This window comes from Phyllopteryx taeniolatus, chromosome 14, assembly GCF_024500385.1.
Source record: "Phyllopteryx taeniolatus isolate TA_2022b chromosome 14, UOR_Ptae_1.2, whole genome shotgun sequence".
Taxonomy (NCBI): domain Eukaryota; kingdom Metazoa; phylum Chordata; class Actinopteri; order Syngnathiformes; family Syngnathidae; genus Phyllopteryx; species Phyllopteryx taeniolatus.
The window spans coordinates 4,318,495-4,344,961 of NC_084515.1; the positions used below are offsets into that span (position 1 = coordinate 4,318,495).

The 26,467-nt window shown below is 40.2% G+C and overlaps 2 protein-coding genes across 4 annotated transcripts; both read right to left on the minus strand.

Annotated features, from left to right (window-relative positions):
- Positions 1-1,738: 1,738 nt before the first annotated feature.
- On the minus strand, positions 1,739-10,736 carry fbxo36b (F-box protein 36b). Of its 2 annotated transcripts, none has more exons than XM_061796754.1 (5): positions 10,602-10,736; positions 7,425-7,533; positions 7,033-7,205; positions 6,532-6,728; positions 1,739-2,213 (listed from the first exon to the last, which is right to left on the minus strand). In XM_061796754.1, the coding sequence occupies exons 2-5, from the start codon at positions 7,513-7,515 to the stop codon at positions 2,045-2,047; spliced, it is 630 nt and encodes a 209-aa protein (XP_061652738.1). In that variant the 5' UTR covers positions 7,516-7,533; positions 10,602-10,736; the 3' UTR covers positions 1,739-2,044. The 2 variants fall into 2 exon arrangements, with proteins under 2 accessions (XP_061652738.1, XP_061652737.1); XM_061796753.1 differs by lacking the exon at positions 10,602-10,736 and adding an exon at positions 8,332-8,941.
- Positions 9,859-25,865, minus strand: agfg1b (ArfGAP with FG repeats 1b). Of its 2 annotated transcripts, XM_061796750.1 has the most exons (12): positions 25,527-25,865; positions 19,159-19,252; positions 18,776-18,891; positions 16,584-16,722; positions 16,336-16,492; positions 16,122-16,229; positions 14,947-15,085; positions 14,652-14,731; positions 14,482-14,574; positions 13,481-13,642; positions 11,707-11,804; positions 9,859-10,956 (listed from the first exon to the last, which is right to left on the minus strand). In XM_061796750.1, the coding sequence occupies exons 1-12, from the start codon at positions 25,691-25,693 to the stop codon at positions 10,897-10,899; spliced, it is 1,413 nt and encodes a 470-aa protein (XP_061652734.1). In that variant the 5' UTR covers positions 25,694-25,865; the 3' UTR covers positions 9,859-10,896. The 2 variants fall into 2 exon arrangements, with proteins under 2 accessions (XP_061652734.1, XP_061652735.1); XM_061796751.1 differs by lacking the exon at positions 16,122-16,229.
- Between the last annotated feature and the right edge of the window lie 602 nt (positions 25,866-26,467).

Below are 26,467 nucleotides of genomic sequence, written 5' to 3' on the forward strand. Positions count from 1 at the left end.
TGACACAGAGGAAAGTTTTTTTTTGTCCTTAATAAATATCACAATTTAAAAACAACATTTTAAGTTCAGTTGGGTTATATTTGTTTATTTACATTTGTTTGATGATCTTAAACATTAAAGTGGGGAAACGATGTAAAAATATAAGAATTTAAGAAGGGGAAAGGGGGGGGGGCAATACTTTTTCATGGCACTGTATGACACCTAGAAAAATCCACCATTGTGTAAAGCAATGTGATAACTTTGTTTTTGCGTTTGCAGATCTGTTCTCTGACGTGAAGCATACCAGCCCTATGGCAAACAGCGTGAGTGACTCAAACGGTGTGTGTTTCGTCCCGTCTTTCAGCGGCCTGCAGGTACGAGCACAGTTTCAACGTGAGAACATTTGCCTGATGAATGCAAACATTTTATGATTTTATTTTTTATTTTTTGCATGTCTGATACCAGATTATCCAGTTTTTCAATCCATTTGTCCCTGTAATATGTTTATGGTCTTTTTTATTTTCCTCTGCTACCTTTCTGAAGTGGCCTTTGTAAGTGTGCCTTTTGAATATTAATAACCAAAGTACTATAATGTGTTGGCAGATACCAATGAAGGCATTAGCAGTGTTTGGAATTATTCCCTCGTTCCGTACTCCCTAATCACCAATCACAGTTTTTCAAGATATGAGCCACGACATGGCTAAATTTTGTCTTGACATCCCATATTTTCACGCACCGTATTAAAAGGCACAGTCTCAGTTACGGGGTCTATTTCTGTATCTAACACATACATAAGGCGCACCGTATTATTGGGCCCAGGCATGGTAAAACATGCGCTATCTTAAAACATACGGTAGCATGGATGCACGCTAAAACATAGGCTAGAATGCATGCTAGCCTATGTTTTTAAAAAGGCAGCGGTAGCAAAACTGAGTTCGGTTGTACTTTATTTAAGTATTTAACATGCTCTTTAAAGTAGTCTTCATATTGTTATCAACTCTCTGTAGTTTTCATTACAGTCGTAAGCATTTTTGTACTAAACCACAAACATTTTTCACATTTTTGTTATATAACATTGCCACTAATACAAAATTGAAGCAGCGTGTCTCTATTTTTGTCACTATGGGATCACTGTAAGATAAAGTGGAAGCAGCAACATTTTAAAGCTGCAGAACAGCTTCCAAAAAACAAAAAAAAAGTATTTGCTTTCTTTCAGGGCCATACTATTACTATAGTGTGCTTACCATCAATGCTTTTCTCATTTACAGTGACATAGTGGAATATTCTTTACCCATGTTGTTGGGGAAGCTCCAACTAACTCACAAAGAGGTAACGGATTACAGTGGTACTGTGACTTATGAGTGCCACAATTTATGAGTTTTTGAGTTACAAGTATTGGTCATTTTATATTCTGCGAATCAAAATTTTAGTTATGAGCAAGCTTCAGATACTATATGCCACCACGCGAGGGAAGTGAAAACAAAATGGAGCGATGAAGGTACTGCAATGCCCTCGCATGTGGGAAAGGAGAGCCACAGTCATGGATGTACTTTCATCTGAACACAAATACCGTATTTTCACGACCATAGGGCGCACCATATTAAATGGCGCAGTCTCAGTTACGGGGTATATTTCTGTATTTAACACATACATAAAGTATTATTGGGCGCAGGCATGGTAAAACATACGCTAGCTTAAAACATACGGTAGCATGGATGCACGCTAAAACAATGTTTTAAAAAGGCTGCAGGAGCAAAACTGAGTTCGGTTGTACTTTATTGAAGTATTTAACAATGTACTAATGTTATTTTTTGAACAATCCTCATCCACAAATCCATCAAAGTCCTCATCTTCTGTATCCGAAATGAACAGCTGGGCAAGTACTCCATCAAACATGCCGGGTTCCCTCTCGTCATTGTCGGAGTCAGTCTCGTTGCCGGGGGGGCTGTTCTGCAATGATGCCGGCTGTCGCTAAAGCTTGGACAACAGTCAAAGCAGATTAACCCAGGCATCCACAATCCATTCACATATGGTGGCGTAACACGTTCAGCGCTGCCTCCTAGTCTTAGTAAAGCTGTGTTCGCCATCTGTCATCCATCGCTGCCACGCCGCTCGCAACTTCACTTTGAACGCCCTGTTTACACCGATGTCCAGCGGTTGGAGTTCCTTCGTCAAGCCTCCCGGAATGATGGTGAGCTCCGAGTTCATTTGCTGCACTTGTTTTTTCACAGCGGCTGTGAGATGGGCGTGCATGGAGTCACAGATCAACAGGGACGGTGACGCATGGAAAAAAAAAACATCCGGTCTCTTTACGTACATCTCACTCAGCACTCTCTCATTTTCTCCTCTTCCACCCAGCCATGCTGTCCTCAGTCACGTCTGCCTTTCCTCTATATAAGCAGCGTGTCGGCAGGAAATGCTCCCAGTCAGTCAAGCAGAGCGCTCATCAAAGTCACACAACAACATTTACAGATTTTGGAACTCGGTGCACACATAAGGCATGCCGCATTATTAGGCGCCCCGTCCATTTTGGAGAAAATGTAAGACTTTTAAGTGCAGCCTATGGTCGTGAAAATACGGTACAATGATTTGATAATCATGTTCAACCTGTATTTAATTCAATACACCACAAAGACAAGATATTTCATCTTCAAACTGATAAACTTTATTGTTTTTAGCAAATAATCATTAACTTGGAATTTTATGGCTGCAACACCTTCCAAAAAGCTGGGACAGGTGGAAAAAAAGACTGAGAAAGTTGAGGAATGCTCATCAAACACCTGTTTGGAACATCCCACAGGTGAACAGGCTAATTAGGAACAGGTGGGTGCCATGATTGGGTACAAAAGGAGCTTCCCTGAATTGCTCAGTCATTCACAAGCAAAGATGAGGCGAGGTTCATCTCTTTGTGAACAGTGCGTGAGAAAATAGTCGAAGAGTTTCAGGACAATGTTCCTCACCGTACAATTGCAAGGAATTTAGGGATTTCATCATCTACGGTCCATAATATCATCAAAAGGTTCAGAGAATCTGGAGAAATCACTACATGTAAGCGGCAAGGCCAAAAACCAACATTGAATGCTCGTGACCTTCGATCCCTCAGGCGGCACTGCATCAAAAAACGACATCAATGTGTAAAGGATATCACCACATGGGCTCAGGAACACTTCAGAAAACCAATGTCAGTAAATACAGTTCGGCGCTACATCCGTAAGTGCAACTTGAAACTCTACTATGCAAAGCAAAAGCCATTTATCAACAACACCCGGAAACGCCGCCGGCTTCTCTGGACCCGAGCTCATCTAAGATGGACTGATGAAAAGTGGAAAAGTGTTCTGTGGTCCGACAAGTCCACATTTTAAATTGTTTTACGAAATTGTGGACGTCGTGTCCTCCGGGCCAAAGAGGAAAAGAACCATCCGGACTGTTACGGATGCAAAGTTCAAAAGCCTGCATCTGTGATGGTATGGGGTTGTGTTAGTGCCAATGGCATCGGTAACTTACACATCTGTGAAGGCACCATTAATGCCGAAAATGTACATACAGGTTTTGGAGAAATGCTGCCATCCAAGCAACGTCTTTTTCATGGACGCCCCTGCTTATTTCAGCAAGACAATGCCAAACCACATTCTGCACGTGTTACAACAGCGTGGCTTCGTAGTAAAAGAGTGCGAGTACTAAACTGGCCTGCCTGCAGTCCAGGGGCCTCAGGTACAAAGGCTTGCGTGGATTTCCTCCTCAAACATGGCGTACGCTCAAATCCAGAAAACGTCGCATGCACAAAAATATTCAGATGTATGAAACTCTGGGTACTCATAAATCCAAGCACATTTCGTTCGTACATTCCAATCAACGTGGAAATAAGCGCACATGTTGGAGTAGCCGACTCCTCCCTGTCCACGCCCACATTTGAATATGCAAATCATATTTAAATGAACCCTGCACCTAAGATGCCGATCTCTGCATGATCAGAAAAAAAGGAAAATGAGCAAGGTAATTTGTCAATTTAAACACATTTTAATCATGTGCAACCGATGCACATGTTCAAATGAAGTAAATTCAAAGGACTCTTTTTTTCAGTGCATGTGCTGGAGTCATTAAGCGATTGTGAGGGCAATAGGCGGCATAAATGATCGCCTCAATCAATTAATAGGTGTCCTCACAAATATCAGTGGTTCATTAAATACACTGATTGACAAATTAATTCTCAGTCCTTGCCTCAATTGCATTGTTGAAATCAAATGTTGCTGGGCATGAATTGTTCATCAGTGCTAATTATTCATGTGTGTCTGGTGTGCAGATTTATGAGAACAGTTTCCCAGCATCATCGCTAAGTGTCGCCAAAGCACCAAAAGCTGCAGAAACGTGCGTGTGCCAGCCATGCAGTTGGCGTGAGGCACAGCACATTTCCATGGTCATGTCACTCTTGATACATCTGAATTTTGCCGTGAAAAAGAACGGACGCCACGTTTTTGTGCGTACGCACCTTTTGTACATGAGGCCCCAGACCTGTCTCCCATTGAAAATGTGTGGCGCATTATGAAGCATAAAATACGACAACGGAGACCCCGGACTGTTGAACAGCTGAAGTTGTACATCAAGCAAGAATGGGAAAGAATTCCACCTACAAAGCTTCAACAATTAAGTGTCCTCAGTTCCAAAACATTTATTGAATGTTGTTAAAAGAAAAGGTGATGTAACACAGTGGTAAACATGACCCTGTCCCAGCTTTTTTGGAACGTGTTGCAGCCATAAAATTCTAAGTTAATGATTATTTGCTAAAAAAATAAAGTTTATCAGTTTGAACATAAAATATCTTGTCTTTGTAGTGTATTTATTTAAATATAGGTTGAACATGATTTGCAAATCATTGTATTCTGTTTTTATTTATGTTTAACACAACGTCCCAACTTTATTGGAATTGGGGTTGTAAATCAAAATGTACATTGTGTATTTAGAACTACATAGCTTTACCTTAAAGTCTGCTAGCTTAATGCTAACACATAATGGGAAACGCCATAAACAGGCATTACAAATAGCATCTATAAGGTGGTGTTGTAACACAATAAGCAGCACACATAGACGATATAACAATACTCAAAGGAATAGATCTTGTTTATCCTTTAGGCCTATTGAGTCACTTACAGTAGTTGTGAAACTCCTTACAGTAGTTGTGAAACGTTGGCGTTGGCGTCTGCATGATTGTATTATACTGCCCACCGATGGCCAACTTGCACACACCAGATAGAACCCTCCATCCATCCATTTTCTGAGCCGCTTATCCTCACAAGGGTCGCGGGAATGCTGGAGTCTATCCCAGCTATTTTCGGGCAGGAGGCGGGGTACACCCTAAACTGGTTGCCAGTCAATCGCAGGGCACATACAAACAAACAACCATCCGCACTCACAGTTACACCTACGGGCAATTTAGAGTCTTCAATTAACCTACCATGCATGTTTTTGGGATGTGGGAGGAAACCGGAGTGCCCGGAGAAAACCCATGCAGGCACGGGGAGAACATATATCCACACAGGCGGGGCCGGGAATTGAACCCAGTTCCTCAGAACTGTGAGGCAGACGCTCTAACAAGTAGTCCACCATGCCGCCCCAGATAGATTACTATGTGTTTTTATAAAGTACAATGTAGAGTTCTATTTTCCTGATTAAAAAGATATTACAAACATTTTGTAGGTTTTTTGGGGGGAGGCTGGAACGGATTAATGGTATTAAAATGTATTTCAGTGGGGAAAGATGATTTGGGATGCGACTGTTTTGAATTACAAATATGGTCACGGAACGAATCAAACTCGTATCCTAAGGCACAACTGTGTATGTGTTTGTTCGTCCATCTGTTTATTAATTAGAAGTCTACTTATTGGTTTATGGGGTATTATGAACGGTTGGGAGGTGCCATTATGATTTAAGTGGGTGATTGGATTCCACTGACGCTATAGAGACTCAAATCCACTTCTTTCATCACACCTTTATCCGTAGCCTCGTAATTTTTTTGTTCTTCCTCTACAAAATTTTATTGAAATTGGTTATGTTTGTTTAGTTTACAATATCAAAATGTATTTTAAAATAAAAACTACTGACTTTTGCACCTATACAATCTCATGAGATCTATTCTGGCTTTACGGAGATAAAAATGCTCCTCTTTGGGAGGTATTCATTAAATATTTGTTTTTATCCAGTTAGTCTCTCATATAGTAAAATAATGCAACCCAAATGTGGCTTGTGAGTGTATTAGTTCATGTTTATTTTTGGGTGTTAACATTCAGATGGCACACTAGATAATAATCTCTTAGCAAATGTTGCAAACTGCTCATCAAATTATATATTTGAATTATACGATCAAAGAATGTGAACACTTAAATTAAGTAAGGGATGTAAGTTATATGAGTGGCAAATCAATACAGTCCAACAGCAGGCTAAATATGGGATGGTGAAGCTTTTTTTTTTTTTATTTTATTTTTTTTTGGGCGCTGTCATCCCTCCATTGTGTGTTCCACCCCCGCAACTGGTTTTAGGTCGGAACAAGACGTCTCTGACCTTTTCCCAGGAGTAAGCTCGGCCTTCTCCTCTTCGGCCCTCAGCCTGCGGCGGCTGATGAGCTTCTGTAGCTGCAGCTTGTTGGTGAAGAAGATGCTACGCCAACCCACCTCTCGTGCCAGGGCAGGTACCTCGGGGGAAACTGTTTTGCAGCACCGCCGCACTGCCTGCTCCCAGAACTCCTCTGAGCCACATAGCTGAGGAAGAGTTGAAAAGTACAGTATGCTTGGGTCTTTAAATTCAAAACCCCCTAAAGCTTAAAATACCGCCCCAATACACACTTATTCAAACTTACTTAAACACATTGTAAGAATATTTCAACATCAAAAAATTATATTTAAAAGAAAAATCTTCAATATAGCAGGACTCCAATAGGCAAACTGCGATATAGCAGGGGATTACTGTACCAGTATTTCTCATTAGGTCCCAGCAGACAGGTCAAAAGTCTTTATGGGGAACAAACAATGTGGATTTTTATCTTTGTACATTGGGAGAACTCACCTCCCTGAACCTATGCGAAGTTCGTCCAAGCTGACCCACATCTTCGAGCTCCAGATAGTTGACAATCTGCAGAAGTAAGGAGTCAGGGAGACGTGCCAGGTAATCAAAATGGCCTTGGCATAGAGCCTTGGTGTACTGCAAGGCACCATAGCCAAAGATCATGCCGAGTTCATCTGTGAAGAAGATATTTGTCAAGACAAATAACTTTTTACTTACACAATGTAGCCTTTGTGTACTTTACAGACATTTCGTGCCTAGACGTGTTAAAATATGCTTTTCTTATAAAGTAAAAAAAAAAAAAAAAAAAGTATTATAAAGTATTGCCCCAATATGACCAACTATTAAGAAACTAGCACCACGCAAACTGTTTATTCCTCCTACAAAGTCCTTACTTTGTAGCTTGCTGTCATCCAGGAAGTCCTCATGAGACATGGTCATTTGACCAGGCTTTGAAAGCCTGTATACAGCTCTGGGAGATATCATCCACCATCTCCATATCACCTGTGTGTATTAGAAGGATTATACACTCTGGGGAAACAACATAAGGCAGTGATTCCCAACCACTATATGTCGTGGGCCGGGGTGTCGCGGGAAATGACCCAACTTCACTTAATTGCTCTAAAAAAATATTTACAACTATGCGAGCGGTGTATAGTGACAGGCATAACAATTAAATGCTCTTCCACTAGATAGCAGAAGGTACATATAACCTGTTATTCATAAAACAGAATAATAGCTTTGTGTTCAATTTAACTGGCCCAGATTTCACACTGGGTAAATTTGTGAGTAAATTGAGATGAGATCCAAATTATTTCAGTACTGTATAGTATATACTTTTCGTGACATTTTTGTTTGGTGGAGATTTTTACAATGTAAAATGGGTGTCATGGCTAAGTAAATGTTGGGAAAAACTGAATATAATAACAACTGAACAATTCAACATCAAAACAGAATAAGAAAGCTATTTTGTTCTATGTTTTGATGTTCAATTGTGTCATGTATCTTTAATAGAAATATAGAAATAAGCATCAGCTTTGCCTGATACTGTCCGTAGGACGCAGCGAATTTTCCCCACCACAGTAAGAAGCATATTAAACTAATATTGTACCGCTGTGAGGGTGTTAATGACAAATGACCATTATTATCCGTTTTGTATAAGAAGGCGACCATGGCGAACGTTAATGGCTAAAGTAATTAGCATCGGGCACTGAAACAGTGACCCTCTCATTAATTTCGGTAAAAGTCAGAAAACCGGGGGAAATAACTTTTGACATTTACCACCGAAGTGCGTATACTTACGTCTTCCTTGGTAACAACGCAATTATAGAAGTTTTTGTTAGTTGAGGGACCCCGTCCAGAGATTTCAAACAGCGGGTCTGTCAACAGGGACGCCATGATGGGTTTGTGTGTTGCCATGGTAACGGTGTTCCAACACTTTTATTTACAGTAAACAATTCAGGGGTGTCAAACTCAAGTTTTGTCGCGGCCCACATCGTAGTTATAATTTCACTCAGAGGGCCGTTATGGCTGCGAACTCCTCATAATGTATATTCATTATTCATTTTTTCGTCATTATTCATCCATCATATATTCATTCCTCATATTATTACATATACACAAATTGATGGATAACTAGCTTTAAAATCAGAAGCCAGTAAAAACTCCAGCTACAGTATCATTCAAGTTCTTTTTAAAGGCGAATTGGTAACAAAAAATGCTTGCAATATGTCAATATTTTTAAAAGTGAAGACAATTTGCAATTTTGGTATTTTAGCTAGAAACAGTTTTTGGATCAAGGGGAGACATTTTTCCAAGGACCCCCTCATAACTCTAATTAAACATTAGCAATTACTGTTTGTACCTCTAAATGCCAAAGGAATTAAATAAATTGCCTATTCACCAGATCATTTTTATGTCATGATGACAAATTATTTTGAGGAAAAAATATGTAATGTTGAGAATACATTTTTTTAAATAATTACCATGTACATACCTTAATGCAAAATTAAGATGTTTTTAGCAAGAAAAAAATACTCATATTAATAATTTTTAGAGGAAAAGGTAACTTTACAGTAACTTATTTTTAGATTAAAAATTGTAATGACAATAAATTTGTATTTTTTTAAACCAAACTACCAAAATGCCTATTTTCAAGGAAAGAAAACATAACTACTATGTCCACCCCAAAATGCCATAAAAATTAAAGTTGCCTTTTCATTTAAAAAAACTAATGTTTCTTTTTAAAGAAAAAAGTTATGACAGTATTTTTCCCCAAGAAAAAAAAGACGTAATCTGTACAAGAACAAATATTTTGTCAAAATAGTCTTATTCCAACAAGAATAAAGTCATATTTTTTCTTGTCATAATCTTATCACTGTATATTAAAGTCATATATATATTATAAATATAATAAATAATAAATATATAAATATTTTCATTTATATTTTTGTTCATATTGACATTTTTTTCATTCAAAAACCTATCATAATATGATGCCACTTATTTTGGAAAAGGCAGCTTTTTTTTTTTTTTAGAATAGACAATATTCTCACAAAAATACAATTTTTGTTTTTGAAAAATGGGCGTTTTCTCACATGATTTTTTGCTCCCAAGGGAAAAAAAACTATTCATGTGGTGTCATGTATGTATCAGAGCTTTTAATTGGCCTAAAGCTAAAAGGTAGGAAGGAGTAATTAGTCCACATACGTAGTCAGCACTCCCTCCCCCCCAAAGAAGACGACATAATTTATTGCAAATTATTTTATCTGGGTACCCCAGTTTGAGAACCACTGGTATAGTTGACTTGCTAAAATAACTAGAAGGATGCAGTATTTAAAAATCTTTTAATTTATTTATACATATATTTATATATGTACACATTGATTTAGCTATTCTTGCAAAGACAAGAAACACACGGAATTTATTTGTTAGTCACGAGCGGCACAATTGGGACCCTAATACATGTCCGGTGACAAAGTAATTCAGTAATAAAACGAGGCCTAAAACGAGTGCAAACTCAAACCTGAAGGCAGTCGCTGCGGAAGCTCACAATAACATAGTTCACACATTGTGAAATTTCGAGACCTGCTCATCTGACATCTTAAATGACAGTTATTTGGATCATTTTGCAAACTTTATCCAAATTTTCTAGATAGTTTACTGCATTTGTGTTCTCACCGGCTTGTCCACATGCCTCAAGTTTCAGTTACTCAAAAGATCTGGCCTTAGTTTCCAACTGATGACCTTTGGTTCTACAATTTTAGATACTGGCAATACAGCATCCCAACCAACCTGGATGGATTTACACACTTTTTAGCAAGCTCCTTTTGGTTATAGGCAACTGTAACTCTGGTTGTGAAGGCTATTCATGGACAATTTGGGCCTAAGTTCTAACTTAGTAGGACTAAAATAACAAAAACAATCCCTTTTTTGAAATGAAATACCTGCATCTCCATGGTTGGAGTCAAACTCCAGCTCACTGATATATAGTTAGAACCCTGTTGGTAAATTGTAAACCCTTACTTACAATATAGCATGTAGTGGTTTTTACACAAAGTGTAGCTACTCACCTTTGTTAACACGGTCTTCGTTATACATCATAAGTAAATATGATTACAAACGATGATATGCTCACAGTTTACAGGCATAAACAAATAATAATAATATAAAAATTATATAATGTATTGTATATAGTCCAAACATTTTTCCCCTAACAGTCCGTTAGTCTTCAATATAGTCCTTTGTTCTCCTTCATAGTGTAAACTTTGTGCAGAAAGAAATGTAGTGCCAATAATAGCGTGACTGAACGGTGCGTTGACTAATGTGCTGCATGCTGCCCTCTGGTGATGAGGACGGGGGGTTGTGCTACAGGAATGGGTTGGTTGAGGTACTGCCTGAAGGGAACGGTCCAGTGGGGGCTCCCGCCTAGAAGGAAAAGAGGGGATCAAGTAGACACATTCTGTACTTAAGTAGAAGTACAGATTCTTCTGTTATTTAAAAAAAATTGGAATTTTTTTTTTTTTTTTTTTTAAAGGCTGGTTAAAAGTAGAAATAGTACTGATTCGACTCTGGTAAAGAAAAAAAGTTGACTAAAATGTATTTAAATACAAAAGTGAAATGTTGAAAAATTTTACGTTACTATAAATTACATTAAAAAATGTTACTTTAATGTTTTTATTTTAATTAGTGTACTGTTTATCGCAGGGGGCTACATTGCAGGCCCACACACAATAAGTGAAAATTTCAGGATGGTGTCTCTGAAGGTGCCTTAAATTTTTCAATGAGAGTCTGGGAAGTTTTTTTGAAGCGCCTGCGACAAATAGTCTGGGTCTTGTCATATATGCAAATTATATCTCTGTTCTCAAGCAGGTAGCTGAAATGCTCCCATACTGCTGACCTGAAGTTTTCAACATTTCAGGGTTTTTAAGTCGTACTAGCCATATTTCCGCCTCTCCTCCTCTGCCGCTCTACTCGCGTAGTTGAACTGGTATTAATGCTAAAGTGTAAAAGTAAAAAGTCATCAAATACTCAAGTAAAGAACTGATACTAAAATCTACTAAGTACAGTAACAAAGCATTTGTACTTAGTTACTTCCCACCATTGGGAATGATGCTATAATTACACGCTTAACTTCAGTCAGCGGCACAACCATAACTTGAGACAATGCATGCTCACCATGAAGGGATTATTGGACATGCCAGGACCAGCCATGGGCTGACCGAACGGCGTCATTGAGGACTTGTTTGGACCATAGACTGGGAATGCAGCAGGGCCTTGAGGGGGAAAGACAAACAGGGAGCTTGAAGTTTATAAAACTTAACAAATCATCTTTTTCTATGGCGCTCGTGACACTGTAAAAGAGAAAGAGGATCAAACCCCAGCATGTCAGATTGCATTTAAGAAGTGACTGAGCCTCAAAAGAGATGGCTAATTTGTTTTATGGGCTTTTGGTCCAGAGTTACAATATAAAGTGGTTCTCAAACTGGGGTCCCAAGATCACTAGGGGTCTGCGAGGCAAAGCTTGGAGCTCCACAATAATAATTTGCAATAAATTATTATGTCATGTCATTTTCAAAAGTGCATTTTTTACTTTACATATGGGGACTGACGCACCAATGACACAAATAGTAATCCTCGCGAGTTTAGCTTTGAGCCAATTAAAAGCTCTGATATGATTTTGACGTATCATCACGAAAATCTGACATACCTGCATGAATTGTTGTTGTTTTTTAATATCAAAAGGCATATTACCGGATTCCCCCCCCCAAATTCCCTTTTAAATTGGATTTTACATGGTTCGTTAACCTAACATTTCACCATTCATCCATAGTTGAATATCCACAGTTTATCCAAGACCAGATAAATAGTACAGAGATGAATGATTGGTCCTTCCACCATTATACAATATATGAACAAAAAAACAAACTATAACAAGAATACTGGGGGTCGCCTTTATGATATGAAAAAGGAAAATGTAAAAAATGAAATAGAAAGGGGAAGAATATAATAAAAGGACATAGAACTTGGCATTGGATAAGAGATGGTCGGACTGGTGTAAGATACCCGAGCCATCTTTCCCATCATTTCAAAAACACACTTTGTTGCAGTCTTAAAAATATTTAATTTAACGAAATTTAATTTAGTTAACGGGCCCGGTGAACGACTGGTTAGAGCGTCTGCCTCACAGTTCTGAGGACCGGGGTTCAATCCCCGGCCCCGCCTGTGTGGAGTTTGCATGTTTTCCCCGTGCCTGCATGGGTTATCTCCGGGCACTCCGGTTTCCTACCACATCCCAAAAACATGCATGGTAGGTTGATTGACAACTCTAAATTGCTCGTACGTGTGAATGTGAGTGTAAATGTTTGTTTGTTTGTATGTGCCCTGCGATTGGCTGGCAACCAGTTCAGGGTGTACCCCGCCTTCTGCCCGATGATAGCTGGGATAGGCTCCAGCACGCCCGCGACCCTAGTGAGGAGAAGCGGCTCAGACAATGGATGGATGGATGGATGGATAATTTAGTTAATTTCTATTAACTAGGTCATGAATAGTTTGGAGTAAATTTGAAACATACAATGGCGATTAGGCGTACACGTGGTAGTCACAGTATGTTTGATTGGCGTTATGATTATGAGGGTGGTCCTTGGAAAAAATTCTCACCCACAAGGGGCCCTTGGACCCAAAAAGTTTGAGAACCCCCAATATAGATGTAATTGTTCAATGAACTGATAACCCAAATAAAAAAACTTCAAATGACTGAGCAGTAGCTGCCGCTGACAAGCTGTGACATGCAGTTCCCAGCAAGCATAAGTGACAATTTCCAAGGTAAAGGGGCCATCATGCTCAGAAAATCATATGCATGTCTGAGAAATGTGTGCATAGGAAACAACTGGCAGGTGCTGCATAGGTAAAAAGGTGGTACAAGGACACAGGAATATGGGAGGCCACTAACCATTCGACTGAGGGTGGTAGGCCCCGGGTTGAGAGTAAGGGATGGGGGCCTGGCCAGGGAATTGGTGCTGGAAGTTTCCGCTGAAACTGGTCGGGAGGCAGTATGAAGACGAATTCCCAAAGCCAGCGGGCATGCTCATTGAGCCAGTACCAAATGAGGCGGCTACAAACATACATACGCAACAAAACACAACACAAGGAGGAAACACTTCTAAGAACACAGGAAGTTATCTCGGCTTACTTGAACATTAACTCAGGGGTGGGCAAACTTTTGTGCTCAAGGGCCACATTTGAAATTTTAATGCACAGATGGGCCAGGTCATTCGTTAATGAGGATAACAAAAAAAGGTGTTTGCAATATGTGTAAATTGTACAATGAAAAGAGACACATTTCATTGACAAATTATGGGGGAAATTGTTTATTTTAGTTGTAATACTTTTAATCAGATTTGTTTGTATTTTTCAATTAATTACCAATTATTCAATAAAATAAAAATTGTACAAGAATGTTACTAATATTTTTTATTTTAATTACAATAAATTAATTAAGTAACCAATTATTTCATGAGATAGGGTAATAAACAAAAAAAATACATACAGAGAGAAAAAAATTAAGTTAAAACGATTTCAAATATGTATGTCAAGTAGTTTTAACTATATAATACATTGCCTATTTAAAACATTATTTGTATTAATTTAATGATTAACCAAACAATTATTTAATACAATAAATTAATATTCATGTAAATCTTTTCTTTCATTGACATTTTTAGTTTTTAATGAGATATGAATAAATATATTTTACGCAACAAATATTTGGGGGAAAAAAAGCTAAATCAATGCAACAAATATTACAGGACTCTTCATAATGTAAAATGCCCAGTGTGCTGGATTAAAAAAACGGAGCAAGCCCTATGTGTTACATACTTTGCCCAGTCTAGATTGAGCTACACCTAACCACACCAGAAAAAGATGTCAATGTGTGCTAAAATGTGCACAAACCTGCAGCTGGAGCTCTGCCATTGGCTTGGAAAGGGTTGGTGGCCATCTCTGAGGCGACAGCTGCAGCAACAAAGGGATTTGTGGAAGGGACCCCTAAATGGAATGGCCGGTTTTTAAGAGAGTAAGAAATGTATTTTTATTCTAAAAATGACCACTATAATACGAGTCACCTCCAAAGCCGGGCTGCATGCTGGGTAGAACAGGTGCATTCTGGGCTGGCGATGAGCCAAGCACTGGACCAAATAAATTCCTGTCATGACAAGCCTGTGTTATTGCATTACAGCAATTGAATATATGAAATCATGAAGCAATTTTTTTGTATTCGCTAATACTTGCAAACATTTTTCTGCCTTCTTGTAAACAGGACACAAATTATTACCCAAGTTAATTCAAGACTAAATATTTTTAACATGAGCAGAGTTGCTCCTATATAGTGAAATGCCTGTATGTCGACCAGTCTCTCACCCTTGCACATTGCTGCCTACAGAGGAGCTTAGCTTGTTGTCCAACTCAGCCAAAGCAGCGTAGCGATCCTCTGTGCAGCTCCCAGTTTGGGACTGGGTGGGGACAGCGCTTGACCTGGACGGAATTGGCATGCCTCCTCCTGTTTAAATAGTTGGTTATATAAGCATTATGTACATTTTCTGACATATACTTATGAATTTAGGTAGAAGCTTCCACATTGTTCTGCTAATTGGCTAGGCTGCATTCCCAGCGGCCAGGGCAGCCCGGTTTTAGGTCACCAAGGACAAAACGCTACTGTCAAAAGACACCGCAGAAGGCAGGCTGACAACTTGACAGCCCATGATTGCCTGGTGATATTTTTTAGAAGTCAAACAATTTGCACTTTGCAGTGCGTATGTGAATAACGTGCTCTTTTGCGTGATTTGGTAGATGAGACGGATAGTGAATTAGCTGTTCACAGAAAACAAATATAATCAAACATTAAATGAGCGGCAGTATGTGCCAACCCTATGTTGATGCTGACTCTGGAGCCAAGCCTACGAGGGGAGCTTCATTTGACTCTGCTGGGGCCAAAAATGTGCTTCAAAAGTGCCCAGCGTCCACATTTAATCCACAGAAAACCTTGAGAGAATGTAAGGAAGCCCATCAGAATGGGTCAGGCCAGAAGGGAACGCACTGGCATCCGTGGTAAATCACAGATCGAACCATAGTGCACCTTTTAGCCTCCAGAAATCACAAACACTGTGATAGACCATGAAAAAAAGGTGGCATGACTTAAATATGGAGAAAAAAAAAATAGCCAAAATCTCACAATACACTATCTTTCGGGCAAACGGGGCTGCTTTGGCCACTGGGAACATAGTGTAAACGTAGCCTTTAGGCTAGTGTCTCGTGAGAGACAAAACATGTATGCTAATGTTTCCGGAACTAAATCACAATTTTTAAAACTTAAAAAAAAAACTAGTAACGCATGATCCTCGACAACCACAACAAATCCCATTCGTATCTGAATTTTACCAAGAATTCTAGATTAAGTGCATCCATCAGGTTTTCATGTTCCACACGTGCTCAGTGCAGCTGCAGCACAGTGCAGTGGTGTACACTGTGAATATGAAATGACATGTGGTGAGGTGAGCAAATGTGGACAAGCTGGTGGAGATAGAGGGGGAGGGTACCTGTGGAAAAGGACTTTAAGGGGGGTGACGTGCTCAGATGGGATGGAATTGTAGTGTTTCCAAATGCATCAAAGTTGGCAAAGTTGCTGTCTGTATTACGCTGAGGTGCTGCAGCCAACAACAAGGGAAAATTGGATGATGAATTTAAGAGTAATGTAATGGAATGATGACAGGATGTACATTTGTTTTGGAACACAGGTGGGTTTTGTTTTACCTGATTGGCTTGGAAAATGTGCAAAGTTGGCAAAGTTGGTGGAGGTGGCAGCCTGTGCAGGTGGGGCAGCAAAGATGTCACCACCCAGGTCTGACAGAAGGTCAAACCTTTTCTCTTGGGGTGTGACGTGAGCCTGGGAGCGCCCTAATGCTGGGGACTGGACACAAGGCATAGACAATCATCAGACGTTTTCCTCAAATCATATTTCTAAGGAGAACACAGATGGGTTTCAATGTGCATTTTCTTACTTGACGAAGTGGGGTCTTGTTGAGCTGTAAGGTCTTGAGAGGCTGTACTTCTGGGGTACTGCCAGTGCTGCTGGCTGAGGAGCCAGACACTGATGCCTGGATGTTTACGACTGACCTGGCTTGGTCTGGAGGTACATACCTTAAAATTGAGGGGAAATTAAAAAATAAATGAGTATTCTCTTATGTTGGAAGGTGAACACTGGAGTTAAAATCATTGATTCAAGCAGTGGCTTTCTCTGCCATCAGAAACATTGAACGACATTTACAACCTACATTCTAATATTTATTCCATGAAATTGTATAAATTTATTTCCAACTGTTTTGTTCTCTTCATTTTGTTGTGTTTTTCTTGGCTGCACAGTTTTGGTATGTGTAAGTATTTTTAGTATATTTCTAATCTGCCCACGGCCTTCAGAAGCAGTAGTGCTAGCTTTAAACTACTGTATATTAGCAATGGGACTGTTTCTTTAACCCAAACAGATTTCAAATTTATCCTTACAGGGCCAGTGAGCTGGCTACATTACTGGCAACTTTGACTTCTGTCCCAACCTGGACACATTAATACATTTAATAATCATCATCTCTGGTGAGTAAGATGGGGTTTTTTTTGTGTGTCATGTAATAGACAAATATTGATTCTGAACTGTTCCAGATGATGTACTAAACATGGCACAGTTGCGGGTTGTTATAATATGAACCTGCACATATTCGCAATTGCAAATGTGCATATTTGCAGATTTTTGGGGAAGCTATACTCTGTTATTTGATGAAAATCTCATCTATATGCCAAAGCTCAGGCCAACGCAATTCAATTATCGCCACATGGTAGAATCTTGATGTTGTTTGGTTTAATTCAGTGATATTGGATTTTTGTCTGCATTTTCGATGTCCTATTTTATTGGGGGGTCCTTGATTGCACCATCAAAAGTGAAAGTATGTTTCTGCTTCTCTCCAGATGCAGCAACTACTGTAATAATAGCCACAGGCTACTTTGCATTGATAATATGCTTGTATTCCCTTACATTTACTATTGTGTTTAAATGCCGAAAGGTGAATTGAACGACTTAATGCTGTTTGTGTAAAGTGCTAGTGCGCATCTTTGTTTGTCCATGTGTGATGTCATCTCAGCTTGTGCTAGCATGTTTTTTGGCTAGTTTGTTAGCTAATACTATTGACGCGTCATCTGAAGGGGGTTTGCTTCTTTTGAATGACTACTGAATACAGTAGTTTATGCACGGAAGAGTATTGCAGCCACACCAGAAAAAAAGAAAGTTTCAGTATCACGTTATAACGTGATAAGTTTCACGGTTTTGCGGTCTTTCAGATGGTCTTGCAACAACAAGGGAAAATTGGATGATGAACTCATGATAATCAACTCTTGTTGCGACCCTGTGATCACTCACATCCTTCCAAGGTGGAGTTAGGGACACAGGCAAGCACAGAGGTGGACTCTATTATAGCTATTAAAAAAACTCCACCCTGTGGCGTGCTAGCCAATACCAGCCGTAGCGACACCCCAACTTGGAGGAGAAAAGAGCACGTGTGGGTTGCGCTCGAGTATAAAGGCAAACTGCGTGCGGGATAGCCGCAGTGACGTCAACGCGGTCACCGTCCGCGCGAGTGTAAAGAAGCCTTTAGTGCAGTGGGACACTTCCACCTGAGCGATATCAGCTGACAACATCTACTTAATGGATACATCATTCTGAAATTCCTGCAATAAAATTAATATTGGCATGTTGAGCTATTGAGAGAGCGCTGCAGAGTGTTCATCTCTCAAAACTTTGGTAAAAGTGACTTTAAAAGTCAATGGGCTTGAGTACAAGTGAAGTCAAGAGACTTTGGTGTTCAAGTCGAAGTCAAGTTGAAAGTCTTGTGCCATTTCGCCTAGTCTAAAGTCATCAAATTTATGACTCTGGTCTGACTCCTGACTCTGGATAGTGGTGGTATTAAGAGATGGATTAAGTCAGGTAAGTCCCAACTGAAGGCCTAGGTACCAAATGCTGAAATTTTAAGAACATGATAGTGTTCCATTTATTTTTGATCATTTGTACTTAATGGTGTGCATCAAATAGTACAATAGTGGCTGCAAGCAACCAAATCACCATTTGATATGAAAAACACTACAAAACAATTAACTAAACCAGATCTTATTTGAGTAGACAAAAAACAAGCAAACAATAAGTTCAGCATACCATCTTTTCTTTTCATATTTTTCCTGGAGGAACTCTTTCACTTTCTGCGGCTCCCGGAAATCTGGAACAACTGACGTCCTGTCATCATAGAGGCCCAACCAGATGTGTTTACAGACCTACAGCAGGACAGGGTGGGGGTTCAGAGGAATGAAGGGGGTGGGAGGTAAGGAGGGGAATTTGGATCGGGGGTGTACAAGAGAGAGGTGAGACAAAGTAGCAGGAAGGGGGAGGGGATGAAGAGAAATGGAAGGGAAAAAAAGTCAGGAGGACTGCCAATAAAGTTGACAAAGCAGAACTGAAAAAGCAGAAAGATGACTTCAGAATTAAAGGCAGAGCATTATGACAATTCAAATATGTTCAACAATGTTGCAGGAGTGTGTTACCTCATTGCTGTGTTTCTGTAGGAACTCAATTTCTTGCTGTGTGAATGTAGTCATAGAAATCGACTTCACTCTGTGTGGGGGGTTCAGCCCTCGCCTGTGGGGTGGAGGAGATTTTTTTGTTAGCTAAAATATAGGAGGCCGGACGCAATCCAATGCCTTGTGTGCACGTGTGTGAAAGCAGCAAAGACAAATTCCTAAATACAACACCAAACAACTGTGACATGCATTTACTGCCACTGCATTCCTTGAATTCAAACCAAAGCTGAATGATCACAGTTAAATCACTTGGAAAGCTTGATGTGTGGAGCATCTATGGAACCGACTTGGAATATATTTTGTCCTCACACTTTTGTTTAAACATTCAAGCCATAGTCACGACTAGAATGTGGTTTTGATCCTGGGTGACCTTTTAACAGATAAACAGTAGAAGCAACGTTACATCAAAATTACACTCCAAAACTTTTACAAGCCACGATTGCTTCAGCTGACAGGACTTTCAAAACTACCTGGGGACACGTTAGGGTCAATTTGCTCTCCAGAAACTACATCACAGAGAAAGTGACATCATTGACATCTGTTCACGCAAGCAAACAAGGACAGGATGCAAAGAAAATTCCAACACAAAAAGTCTAGTCAGTGGAATTTTTACAGCTTGTTTCGAAGGAATTGTTCACCATCTGTACAGCATTGAACATCATGTTCCAGAGACTCACTAATTAAGCTATTCTTTAAAAAAAAAAAAAAAAAAATCATCACCAGCAGGGACTGTTGAATAAAGGCCTCTCTATACTCCCGCGCTCACGTGGTCGACAGCGGCCGCATTGCCTCACGTGACTGACGCATTGGGCCATGCGGCCCCTATGCGTCACTTGACGTGCACACGGCAAACATTTTTGCTGCGCATAGAATGCCACGGAAATCACCTCTCGTGATTGGTCCGTTTTAGTCACATGCTGTGATGACGTACTCAGTGTTCCCCATGATTCTACATACCATCTACGCCGCCGCCTTCTTGATCGATTTTGGAGCATAATTAAATGTATCATTTGTATTTGTTCTAGCAGACACTGTTCCACGGTCGCCATTGTTGTTACTTTGCTCCTTGTTCCGGAAAGGAATGTAAAAACGGCTACCGGAAATGGCCAAAAAATGCAGAGGAAACTCCACCCTGTGGTGGCCGAGCCAATACCAGCCGTAACGACACCCCCGACTTAGAGGAGTACATTTTCAAAACTGTGTGCGTGGGTTGCGCTAGAGTATAAAGGCAAACTGTGCGCGTGATAGCCGGAGTGACGTCAGCACGGTCACTGCCCGCGTGAGTATAAAGAAGCCTTAAGTGAGCAGAATGAACTCTGCTGAAGACAATTTCAGTAACTTGAACATTCGTAGTTCAACCAAAATGCCTCGAATGTCAAATAGTCGTGAGATACCGCTAGGTGGGGGGGGGGGGAATTGGCAAAACTGACAGGCCATGATTTCCATGGATGGATTCTGCATTGTCAAAACATTTCCACGGCAGTCACGGTGCAGATGGGAAACCTAGTAGGCTGTAGTAAAACCACGTGCAGGCAACTAAACTTGACAGTAAGTAATAAAGCGTATCAAAACTTGGAAGCGGTCCGCCGCGTAATGGGAAGCATATGCATTTTCCAGCATCTCGTATTCACTGCCTGCAACTCTTCTAAAGCTAAGCCATGTGTTAAATTTTCTTGCAAAACCCACCGTGGCATACCTGTTTCTTATGCTTAATGTAGAATATGTGTGTTTGAAAGTGCGCGACAAAGAAAGAGAGCCACAGAGCATTTTCTGGCAATGCAAATGCACTGCACAGTGTGTACAAGAGACGGATTAGTCAATTAGTTGTTTACAGAAAACTATTATTATCCAACATTTATTGAGTGACAGTATGGGGCCTCCATACCGACGCCGACCCTGCAGCCTAGTCAGGGAGCTTCATTCGACTCTGCCACAGCCACAAAAAAATGCTCCAAAGGTAAGCTTCACGTTTTATCAGTAAAAAACCTAGAACGTGAGAAACGTGAGTGGCGCCATGAGAACGTGATCGGTCGGGAGAGAACCCACTGGCATCTGTAGTACGCCGTTGACTGAACCATTGTGGACCTTCGAGCCTCAGCATCCCTGTCCCCCCCCCCACGACCCGTGAAAAAACTTAGCAAGAATTAAAGCTGGAGGGAAAAAATTGCCAAATTCAAGTCACGTGTGATCAAAGGGTGGAGTGTTATGCATGTTTTTTGTTTTAATTCAGTGGGTAATTTCATTTCATACTTGCATGACACTTACTGTTAAAAACAAAACAAACAATGAGAAGATGTTTAGTAACCACATTCGGCATTAAACTTAAGGTAGTGTTTCTAAAGTATTTACATTAAACTAGTTATTTTCATCTTATACTGGTATGGAAATTGATGTTTAACATGTTACTGGAAACAACGGCTCTCCAGTTAATAAGGTGTCATACAGTGTTACCTTGACTTATGAGTTAATTTGTTCCACGCTCAATTTACTCATTTATCAAATACATTTTCCACATTGGAATTAATTGAAATGCCCTTCTGTTGCAGGCGTCAAAAATACTAAGTACTGTATTTTGTTCTTTGGTTAAGAGAAATGTTGGTTCAGTTGTTTAGATTCAGATTCAGAATACATTATTAGTCCCAGAAGGGCAATTCGGTTCTGGAGCACAATAGCAATAAAGCCAATGCTTGACTCTATGAAATCCCACATTTTGTATTACCGGTTCATATAACGAAGAGACTAAACAATGGATTCAAAACAAATACTATACGTAGGTCTGCTCTATACTCAGAGGGATATGTGAGGCTATGTTTTCTTGTGAAAACATGCAAGGCCAGTTAGAAAGCTGCTGGGGAGCATTCAGGCTGTGGAGAGTTCCCAGAAGAGGGGTAGTAGAGAAGTCCTGGTGGAAAAACCTGCCTGTGGGAAGGGATTTAAAAACAACACTGGTGGTAAAGTACTGGGGATGTTAGGTCAGAGTCCATGCTGTGCAGAAATTGTGGAAGGATGTGAGAATGTTGGTTAATGCAACTCTGCAGTTCCCTTTTCCCGCCAAAGAATAAGCAAAACCTACAGTATTTGAAGTCAAATTCTATAAAATGGCGCACTCTCTATTCTCTAACTAGGGGCGCAGCTATCGAATCCTTTCAGAATCGATTATTCTACAGATTATTCTGATTTAAAAACAAATCTTTTTCATTATTCAACAAAAAAATGTGCATGTAAGGTACAGGCATTATTGTTTTCTACTTCGGGTCGCCATCCTCACATTTTAGTATATAACCTGTGACTTTGCGTGTGTGTCGCTTTAAAAGCTGCGGCCAAGCCTGGTGACGTGGGGTTAGCAATGAGTGTACAGTCTGCTGTTGCAAGCTCAGGTAAGCGACTTTCTGCTACCTGGCTAACTGTTAGCCAGTCTGTGTGCCTGGGTGTCAGTTGTGGCTTTAGCAGTTCGCGTATCAATGTGCTCATTATGCATTTATTTTGTTACGATTTGTTCAGCAAAGCGATTGAAAGTGCACCGGCAGTCTTGTCCATATTTGATAACCTGTGGGGCCATTACAATACGTCCTAACTAGCAGAGGTAGGCTGTTATAAATTGGCTAACATCAATACCTTGTGTTGGCGATCATAGATGTGCTGTTGTGATACATGTAGTTAGTTCTGCTCTGCAGTAGACACATCGCACTTTATCTTCTTTTTTAAGTATGAAACAATCCCAAGCTTTGGAGATTCTCTTACTCAATATTGGAATGTTGTTAGCCTAACAGCATAATTGCTCACATCATTTTTAACCTACTCTCATGAAATAAAAAATAATAATAATAAAATACCAATGTGCTGGCTAAAAGTGTCTTCTTATTTTCCGAAAACGTTCAAATATGACTTAGGTAACTGTACTATTAGGCTAATGTAAAAATATGTGCCTTGTGCTCAATAAAGGTTGGGAAACGCTGGCTTGATGTACCACTGTACACTTTAGTCATGGACCCAGATCTGTAAAGCCCGTAACGTTTAGGCCCCATCACACAGTACACAGTGAGCACATTGCTCAACTCAAGTTCACTGGTGCTGATTTCCCAATACGTTAGTTTTGGGAGGGGAAATGAGAAGTGGCCCACTGACCCACAATGAATGTCACATAAAAAGGGAAGGAGTTGTGGGAGCCATCCTTGCCACGCCTTGAAGACATCCTGTTCAAGATGAGGTCAATTTGCACACCCAAAACCTACTGGTGAAAGTAACAAAAATCTAAATATGTTGTAAATGTACTTAAGTGGATTTTTCAGGTGTGTGTACTTTACTTGAGTACCGTAAATTCTCGTGTATAATGTGCACCCATGTATAATACGCACCCCCAAAGTTGACCTCAAAATTCTGGAAAACCCTTCTACCCATGTATAATGCATTTTTACAATGGATGAATTTACGTCTACCCATATGATCAAAATATGTATTGTCTGTATTTTGTTAGTTTTTTCAAAGAATTATTCTGAAGTTAAGCACTTTATTAGAACATGTAATACTTTTACTTTTTTCAACACCTACGTATGACAACGCACTATAAAAAACACAGTAATAGAGCGAGGTGAAGTCAACCGCGGTGGAGGTCTTGATTGACATCTTGGGGTCTTATAGGACAAAAAAAAACAGGGACAGCAGCCACATGGAGGAACATGAATTTGGAAGCATTAATGGCAATGACACAACTGAAGCAAGATATTCCCCATCCATAGCCTTATTAAAGAGAATTGATGTTGGCTCCATGAATAATTTGTGGTAAATGTGTTTTGTCTAGTGCGCCCCCAAGCTTCTGACATTAAAAAATGTCTCCACTTAATCTGAACACACAAGGTGTATTTTTTTCAGTTGTTAGCATTAGCTAATTTAGCTTTTTTTCTTTTTTTAGTCCACAATGTTGTGCCACATTATCAAAACCGGTAATTGACAGTATAAATGTATTTTTATTTGAACACATTTCAGAGTCTTAAATCAAAGAATTGAATCAGTACTTTTATTTCTACTTTTATCAGAGGCTTTTTAAAAAATATATAAGTATGAGTGGTTGTTTGTTTATATGTGCTCTTCTATTGGCTGGCGACCAGTTCACGGTGTAATCCACCTCTCGCCCGAAGACAGCTGGGATAGGCTCCGGCACGCCCGCGACCCTAGTGACGATAAGCGGTATGGAAAATGAATGGATGGATGGAAGTACTGTATCTGCCATTAATGCGTCCTAAGAGTGTGAGTACTTTTGCCACCCTTTGGTATTGTATATAATTGACAGTAAAAAAAAAAAAAAAAAAAAAGTTGAAAAAAAAATAATCGTACTTTTTTTACTTGAGAACATTTCAAAGTCTGTACTTTTTTTACTTGATTAGAGGAATTGAATCAGTACTTCTTTTAACAGGGGATTTTTATATATATATACACAAGTATAATTCTGTACTTCTACTTACGGTAAGTATAGAGTTTGAGTACTTGCCACCTCTACTTGAATACATTTCATTCTGTACTTTTCTACTTTTACTTCAGTAAAAGGAAGTGAATCAGTACTTCTACCTTCACCAAAGGCTTTTTACATGCTATGTATCTGGGCGTTTACTTAAGTAAATACTGTGAGTAGTTTTGCCACCTCCATGTCGTATTTATTGACAGTAGAAATGTATTTTTACTTTATTAGCGTACATTTCAGAGTCTTTACCCTTTTTATCCAAGTATTTGCACTTCATAAGTACAGAGCGTGAGTAGTTTTGCCACCTCTGGCAGTAAAAAAAAAAAGATATTTTACTGCTGTACTTGTGCACATTTAAGAGTCTGTACTTTTAACTGAAGGAAGAATCAGTTCTACTCGAGCTGTACATCTACTTAGTACTAAAGTGTGCGCGTACCTCTGGGTATTGTACGTAATTGACATTACTAAAATATATATATATTTTTAATAGACTGTATTTCAGAATTCCGAACCTGTTTACTTAGTAAAAGAATTGAATCAATACTTCTCCAACAGCTGTACTGTGTAAATACTTTTGCCAACTAGTCTGTCAACCACCAACAACACCCATGAGACCATGTTCCACTAATCCACTTACAAACTCTTCAGCCTGAATGTGACTTTGAAGACTCCACGTCTTCATTTAAAGCTTGTAAGTACACGACAACGACCTGACACTGAACCCGTCTTGGCGTCCAAACTGTCTCGACTTGAACGCTTAGCATACGTGCTAACGGAACCGCCAAGTCAGGCAGCCGCGGAGCTCCCCGGCTTTCCCTTCCCCCGGAAAAAGCGCCGTCCTCACCGGGTGGACGACAACAATGAGAATGGGACTTACAAGATGCCGGAGCAGGTGGTACAGACGAAGGAGCCCACTGTCATGTTGACATAGGTCGGGCCGCGCTGGTCACAGTCGAAGCATTTCCGATTTGCGGGGAGGCTCGTCATTTCCCGGAGCATCTTCAAATGAGTCTCCTCTTGCTTTCGTTTCGCGCTAGTCGCCATGGTTAGGGTGGTTCGGTTCAAGACCTGGAACGGGGTGGGCGTCTTCGGGGGGGCGCGTTGGACGGCAGCGGCAGGCAGGCAGTCGGGCGGGGAGGAAGGGAGACAGACAGACAGGCAGGCAGGGAGGCAGGCAGCAGGCTGAGAGTGCGATGGATGGGCGACTGACAAAATCTTCTTCTCTGGTCAAAAAATAAAATAAACCGACCAGCTTCTCAAGTCACAGCGCCACCCGCAGGACAGAATTCTATCGCAATAACCCGGGTCCTCAGAACTGTGCGGCAGATGTCCTCACTAGGGTCGCGGGCCTACTGGAGCCTATCCCAGCTACAGTATCTTCGGGGGAGAGGTGGGGTACACCCGAACTGGCCGCCAGCCAATTGCAGGGCACATATAAACAAACAACCATTCACACTCACATTCACACCTACGGGCAATTTAAAGTCCTCAATTAACCTACCATGTATGTTTTTGGGATGTGGGAGGAAACCAGAGGACCTGGAGAAAACACACACAGGCACGGGGAGAACCTGCAAACTCCACACAGGCGAGGCCAGATTTGAACTCAGAACTGTGAGGCGGATGTGCTAACCATTCGTCCACTGTTCCACCTACAGTAAAACAATGACATAAAGAATAAAGTTGCTTCAGATAGGCCAATACACATTTGGAGTACCAATAGTTCAGAATTCCCTATGCAAAATTAGATTTTGTGGCCCTCTATTTCTGCCAAGAATATAGATGTAAAAATGTGCAAAAGCTTTAGGCGATAATTCA

Coding starts and splice junctions, on each gene's coding strand:
- agfg1b (XM_061796750.1), bottom strand. CDS start 25,693: ATGGCGACTAGCGCGAAACGAAAGCAAGAGGAGACTCATTTGAAGATG. Junction 14,732..14,946: donor GTAGGCAGCAATGTGCAAGG/GTGAGAGACTGG, acceptor TTGTCATGACAG/GAATTTATTTGGTCCAGTGC. Junction 11,805..13,480: donor CTACCACCCTCAGTCGAATG/GTTAGTGGCCTC, acceptor TTCCCCCTCAAG/GCCCTGCTGCATTCCCAGTC.
- fbxo36b (XM_061796753.1), bottom strand. CDS start 8,448: ATGGCAACACACAAACCCATCATGGCGTCCCTGTTGACAGACCCGCTG. Junction 7,206..7,424: donor GGATGACAGCAAGCTACAAA/GTAAGGACTTTG, acceptor TCTTCTTCACAG/ATGAACTCGGCATGATCTTT. Junction 2,214..6,531: donor GAGCTTACTCCTGGGAAAAG/GTCAGAGACGTC, acceptor CCCATCTCACAG/CCGCTGTGAAAAAACAAGTG.